Source organism: Siphateles boraxobius, unplaced genomic scaffold (assembly GCF_051911475.1).
Source record: "Siphateles boraxobius isolate OS27281-9 unplaced genomic scaffold, OSU_SipBor_1 19, whole genome shotgun sequence".
Taxonomy (NCBI): Eukaryota; Metazoa; Chordata; class Actinopteri; order Cypriniformes; family Leuciscidae; genus Siphateles; species Siphateles boraxobius.
The window spans coordinates 12248082-12255421 of record NW_027508799.1 but is presented as its reverse complement, the minus strand read 5'-3'; the positions used below and the strand labels follow the sequence as shown (position 1 = coordinate 12255421).

The 7340-nt window shown below is 40.7% G+C and overlaps 1 protein-coding gene across 1 annotated transcript; it reads left to right on the top strand.

Moving 5' to 3' along the window:
- Positions 1-301: 301 nt before the first annotated feature.
- Positions 302-2434, top strand: LOC143741500 (potassium voltage-gated channel subfamily A member 1). The gene has a single exon (XM_077233804.1). It carries the CDS (start codon positions 433-435, stop codon positions 2071-2073), a length of 1641 nt encoding a protein of 546 aa, XP_077089919.1. The 5' UTR covers positions 302-432; the 3' UTR covers positions 2074-2434.
- Positions 2435-7340: the final 4906 nt, after the last annotated feature.

Below are 7340 nucleotides of genomic sequence, written 5' to 3'. Positions count from 1 at the left end.
TCTCTCTCCCTACACATTTCAGCGAAACGATTCGCTTCATCATTTAGTGTGACCAGTCTACTGTTCTGGTCCCCGCGCGTTATGTGGCTGCTTCTTATTAATAAAATCAACACTTAGTTTGTTTATCACTGCGAATTTATTTCCATATCCATCCACCTCAAAGAAAGACCTCACAATATACCAACGCTTTGCGAATCGATTCATTCAAAAGAATCCGTTCAAAAGAACCGAGTCCTGTGAATCACTCTAGTACTTACGCTCAGAGCACAGCACACACATGTATACTAGAGTGACGGGAGGATGTTTGGATTATGATGCACATCTTTATCCGAAGCAGAATCTAACGGCAAAGAAAACGAGTGTGGATTTATGAGTGGCTTTTTGTTATTAATTCTACAGGTCTTTTATTAATGAATATCTAATGGCTTGGAAATGGAGATTGCTTTGGTGAGTTTTGATAAGCGTGGAGATGGAGGCAGTGATGGAGAAACCTACCAGAACCAAAACTCACTGGATCATCCACGCTTGGTCCACAACAAAGAAATATACTCCAGAAGTCCACAACAGAGCTCATGGAAAATGAACGACATGAACAACACAATGATGGGCTCCACTGAGAATACGGTGGAGTATTACAGTCCCCATTTGTTTGATGAGGACATTCTGGATATGGATACGGACCATGAGAACAACGAACGAGTTCTTATTAATATCGCCGGGCTGAGGTTCGAGACCCAGTTGGGCACTCTGAACCAGTTTCCCGATACTTTACTGGGAGATCCTGACAAGAGAATAAAGTATTTCGACCCCCTCAGGAACGAGTATTTCTTTGATCGTAACAGACCGAGTTTTGACGGAATTCTTTATTTCTATCAGTCCGGCGGAAAAATCCGGCGACCCGTTAACGTGTCGATTGACGTGTTTGCTGACGAAATCCGCTTTTATCAGCTGGGAGAAGAAGCGATGGACCGTTTCCGCGAGGACGAGGGCTTTATCAAAGAAGAAGAGAAACCGTTGCCACAGAATGAGTTTCAGAAACAGGTATGGCTCATTTTTGAGTACCCTGAAAGCTCCAGTCCTGCGCGAGGCATCGCTATCGTCTCCGTCCTTGTCATCACCATTTCCATCATAACTTTCTGTCTGGAAACTTTACCCGAGTTTCGCGACGAACGAGAGCTTCCAGTGACCAGTCGCGCGATCAATGGTACTCAAGAGCGCCCGTCGCTCACCTTCACCGACCCGTTCTTCATCATTGAAACCACCTGCGTGATTTGGTTCACCTTTGAGCTCTTCGTGCGCTTCTTTGCTTGTCCCAGTAAGTCAGAATTCTCCAAAACCATCATGAACATCATTGACATCATGTCCATCATGCCTTACTTCATCACACTGGGCACAGAGCTGGCGGAGCAGCAGGGCCAGGAGCACAATAATGGTCAGCAGGCCATGTCTCTGGCCATACTAAGGGTAATTCGTTTGGTTCGGGTGTTTCGCATATTTAAGCTCTCTAGACACTCCAAGGGGCTTCAGATCTTGGGTCAGACTCTGAAAGCCAGCATGCGAGAGCTGGGCCTCTTGATCTTCTTTCTTTTCATTGGTGTCATATTGTTCTCCAGTGCTGTATTCTTTGCTGAGGCAGATGAACCTGAGTCTCACTTCTCCAGCATCCCAGATGCCTTCTGGTGGGCGGTGGTGACCATGACAACAGTTGGGTATGGTGACATGAGACCGGTGACAGTGGGGGGCAAAATTGTGGGCTCTCTCTGTGCCATTGCAGGGGTGTTGACCATTGCACTACCGGTTCCCGTCATCGTGTCTAACTTCAACTATTTCTACCACAGAGAAACTGACCAAGACCAGGCATCTCTCAGAGACGAGCCAAATAATGGTGGCTCTTCAAACCCATGTGATGAAATTCATGGGCTGAGGAAATCATCAACCTCTAACTCCAGAGATACAGAACACAATGAAGAAACAATGCCTGTTGAAAAGACTAACATGAAAGCTAACAGCAGAATGGATATTAAACGTTCCCTTTATACATTTTGTTTGGACGCTAGAGAAACGGACCTCTAATTTGTCCCTCACCACCCCATTGCACTAACAGTGCCCGTCATTGTTTCCAACTTCAGCTATTTTAATCTCAGGGATACTGACCAGGAGCAGCGTTGTTGTGTTGTGTTGTGTCATGTGTTGAAGAAATCTTCAAATTCAAGAGATTAAGAATACAGTGAGGAATCAAACATGTTTGAGAAGACTAACGTGATAAATTGAATATTAAATGCTCCTGAGAAAGACAACCCTCTAGTCCATCCATGCTTAATGCACCCAAAATCTGTGCAATCCAAGGATCATCGGACTGCTAAAATCCTGGAAAGTTGCAGTTATTTTTTAAAGTACATTTTAATCTGTTGATCTCTTGGGCACCAACAGCTTTTAAGCGTAACTTTTCCGATTTCTTATTCAGAGCAGAAAACAAAATAATAATGAATTAAGTAAGTAAAATAAGAGCTTGCTTTGATGGGATGCTTTGAAATTCAAACATCACAGGCCTTAACTATTTTACTCGTTTTATTGTATTTAGTTCCCCAATGTCTCCAACTTATGTGAAAAGCCAAAAATAGGGTTTCTTCTTTTAAAGCATATTATATATATATATATATAAAATGCTTGTAAATAATTTTCTGTAAAATAATTGTTTGGACTTTAGGGTCTTGATCAATACCACTTTTATTGTTAGACTAAAACACAGTTTTTGTGAAGTTTGTGGCTATCAGTATCTTTATTTATTTATATTAATATTTTTTCACTCAATTTTAAAACTAATTGGTGTATGAAATCTAAGAAGCACTCCAAGGAAACGGACTACTTTAATGTGTTTTGCCGCTGAACTCACAACGATGAAGCCTTGTCAATTTTATCCCTGAAGTTTGATGTATTCAAGCAGAAATGGCCGTGTACAGGAGAGAGAAACCACTACAAATGACTGAACCATGATAATCCAATGACACCAGAGGAGAACTTGAAGAAAATCCAGTGATCCGATTTCATATAAGGTCAGTCTCCTCATTTAGTCTTTACTGTCTGTTTCATTTGCTTTCAGTGCTTTTCTTGCATTTGAAATGTTGTTTTTTATACACAATTGTAACCACAGTTATTGTACATTAATATTTATGACTTTATAATATTTTAGTGTTTGTTAATTTAACCCTAATAGGCCAGCCAAAAAAAAAACATGGTTTATGTACTGTGTAAAAAACGTTAACCCCAAAAATGTGCAAGAACATATGTGACCAGTCACGGAAACTAGGGACACAAGTCGGTTCTGGGGCATTTTGAGTTATTCATAGATTCTGAGAGTGTAATATCCAAGCTTTCCAACGATGTGTAACATGTGGAAATCTGATAATATTTGGAGAAGTTGTGGCCATTTTAAAGTAGGCACTTAAAAAAGCTCAAAGAGGAGAAAACGAGCTAAAGATTGTGCAGTTCTCACCTGTCTCTGCTGCTGGGGGTGACAATAGGGCTCATTTACATCTCATTTAGATAAGCCATACCCCCTGTAAAGCTCCTCCATGTGCTTTACAGCTTTTTTTACACTTCGAATGAGTGCACTTCTGCCGCACTAGGCGAAAAACAATTGTGCTGCCCCTCTATTTGCAACGTACCAGCAACAACACACAAAGACCAATAATGCCATATAGCCTGCATATAACGCGAAACCAGCAACAACACATAAAGACCAATATGCCATATACATATAACGCAAAACCAGCAACAACACACAAAGACCAATATGCCATATAGCCTGCATATAACGCAAAACCAGCAACAACACACAAAGGCCAATATGCCATATACATACAGTATAACGCAAAACCAGCAACAACACACAAAGACCAATATGCCATATACATATAACGCAAAACCAACAACAACAAACAAAGACCAATAAGCCATAGGCCTACATATCTATAGCGCAAATAGTACGCAACGCTCGTGTGCCCAAAATGTCAACAATATTAAAGTTTATGTAGGAGGCAAATGCCTGCTGGCATTTTTCTTTAAGCAGTCATTTCTGCAATTTTCCAAATAATCACATTTCACCTCCTCAAATTACTGTTGCAAATCTCTTTACACCACTTTCTTATGTGCGTATACACACACAAATGAAATGTCCGCAAGCACATTATATCATCAGCAGGTTCAGCATCTTAAATAACGACTAAAGAGCAAATGAAGCTTAACTTACATTTCAGAAACACGCACGGCAGGCCTTCATCGCAGCAGCAAAGGTCTTAACTGCATCCTCTATTTCGATTCTCCGTCACATATGAAACAGCCAGCCACCGCTGTCAGCGAGCCGAGCCGCCGTATTGAAGCACTGAGGGCGAGCGCGCTGCGCCCATACCTCCGGTTCAGTTTCCCGAGCCCACGAAGTGCGGCGAAAACATTTTCGGTGTAACTGCCAGACGGTTCATCTCGTCTGCGACAATCTTTGCGGCATCCATCTTCATTGAATTTTGATATCAGAGAGAGCTGGCCAGAGCACAGCATAATAAGTAGCCATGTGGTTGACTTGGAGGGCGGGGGCAAAAGCGCCGGGTTATTCAGTATGGAAATACACACAGACAATGACACGCCACGCCCCTACTGCATGCTAGAATCTCCGAAAACAAGCCGATTTCAACCTCAAAATGTAAGCTTTTAAATATACCAATACTGCTATCTCAAACATGGAGAGGCTTCTTCGTGATTTCAATTAACAGATTCTCCAAAAAATTGAAAATCACCAATTTTGAAAAAAAACTCTTCTTTCTCATTTTGCTCGAAAGTTGTGCTGCCGACTTGTGTCCCTGGTTTCTGTGACGGGTCACATATTCTTGAAAATGTTTATTTCAGAGCAGTCGGCCCAACATTTTCATGATTCTGGAATACTCTGGAATTTACCTCACTGACACCCTGTAAAGTACCTGAAATGTCATGCTGTGAAAATAGTTTTTAATAAAAGGATCGTTCACCCAAACATTTACATTCTGTCATAATTTTCTCACCCTCGACTTCCATTGTAGGAAAAAAAAAATACTACTTTTGTGTTCAACAGAAGATAGAAACTCATACAGATTTGGAACAACTTGAGGGTGTGTAAATGATGACAAAATCTTCATTTTAGGGTGAACTATCCCTTCAAATAGTTTTAAACCAATGTTTCAATTTTTACACAGCCATTGCATTGCATGATCTAAAATTCAGAGAATTAGTTAGTTCATATTTATAAATGTTGAGCTGTTAAATGACATATCATAAGAGTCATTATTGACGCTGTGTGAACCTCGTGTACGCAAGTGCTTGAAAGAGAGCGAGGTGTTATTAGGTGCCAGGAACCAGAAAATAAGTGTGTGTGACTGTGGCAGCAGCGATCACACACAGGGTTGTTCTACGAGGAGTGACATATCCTGTTTCACAGAGGATTAGATATGCCCGTTATAGGTTATATCACATAACCTTTGAGAAAGTGTTTGAGTGTGTGTACTGCATGATTATTTTGGTTGCATAGATACATGAGACAGCTGCATTTTGGACAGTGGACAGTGTAGGTCAGGAGTATAAAGTATAAAGACTGATAGCAATAACATATCGACACGGGACTGCAGGAAGATATTCATATGAACTTAGCTCTTTGGTGTTTTTGTTAATTACACACTAAAATGTGAAATTTGGCACAGTAGAGACTTTAGACCCTTGACTTGTTGATCTACTCTTCCATCAACTCGTATCAATTGGAAAATTTCACAGGAAATAAAACTGCAAACGGATTTTCATATGACTATTGATAATAATTTGTTGGTGTGGTTAATGTGGTCCGGTTGATTTAGTCAGTTAAATTAGATGTAATGTTGCATTTAGGTTTTCTTTACATAACATTTTTTGCATTGTAGCACAGTTCCTCTTTTTTCAGCAGGTGACAAACCATCACAATTGCTGGAATATTTGCAATATCATGAGGACTTCTATTGGTCAATTGACTGACCGTGATGTAGAGGAGTGTTTAAAGAGATCTGGTGACTAAAGAATATTACTCTTCATCAGCCATGTCTAAAGGCCCAGTGAAGTGCCTTGTAACGCGCAGCTTTGTATGATACGTTGACGTAATTTCCACTGAAACAGGAAGCTAAGGTGGCTCCTCTCCCTTTTAAATAGCCAAAATCGTTTAGTTTACCTTATAGACTGCAATTCGTACTTGACAGCACAAAGGAGGTGAATCTGAGCACTGATGATACGTTAGATTAAATAGTAGAGGTGTGAATAAATTCTAGTCATTTCATTCTTAACCAACGGAAAATGGAATAAACTCGAGCGTTTGAGCAACCGAATATCTCCAACCCATATTGTTTCGTGACGTGTCAATGGTCGCTTTGGCCAGGTGGTATTTATAGCATAGGGGGCGGGAATTGTGGGACGCTTTAGATTCTAGAGAGCATTTGATTGGTCAGAAAATCCAAAATCCAGAAGTGAGAGACTATAAGTTTTGAATGCTTATATCTCCTAAATGCGAATTTTGTCATTGTTTTGAAACACACCAACTTATTCATATTCTTAAAGCCCAGTTTATAGTTCTGCGTCGAACTCACGCCGTAGCTATGTCGTAGGCCGTGTGTAGCACGCGTAGCCTCTGCAATGCACAAAATGTAACCGCATCAAGTCTATGCTGTCAATCACAATCTATGCGGTCAATTCAATCACAAGCGCTGTGATTGGTCTACCAGAGCCCCTCCCCCGGGTTTCACATGCTCCCTCCGCATGTGTAATTGCACATCAATGTGGGCAACAACGCAGAAGTAGATGCGTATTCCACAGCATAGAAGGATAAGCCATAGGTCCGATGCAGAAATATAAACTGGGCTTAAAGGGTTAGTTCACCCAAAACTGAAAATTCTGTCAGTAATTACTCACCCTCATGTTGTTGCAACCCCGTAAGATTTTTCGTTCATTTTCGGAACACAAATTAAGATATTTTTGATGAAATCTGAGAGCTGTCTCACTCATTCATAGGCTACTTTGTAATTGCATCTGCCGACCCCGAAAAGTTAGTAAAGACATTGTTAAAATAGTCCAAGTGACTACAGTGGCTCAAGTTTATTAAGTGACAAGAATACTGAGGAGAAGACCACGGCTCGCAAAATTTCAAAATCGCTGGTAGCCCTTCAGTAGCCCGAAATTAATTTTACTAGCCCAAATAAAAAGACAATTTTTAATCTAGGAAATCAAAACATCAATCAAAAACTTTTTCAAAACACAAATATCAACAAGTGCGCAGCTCCATTGTCTGACAACGCTAAAAG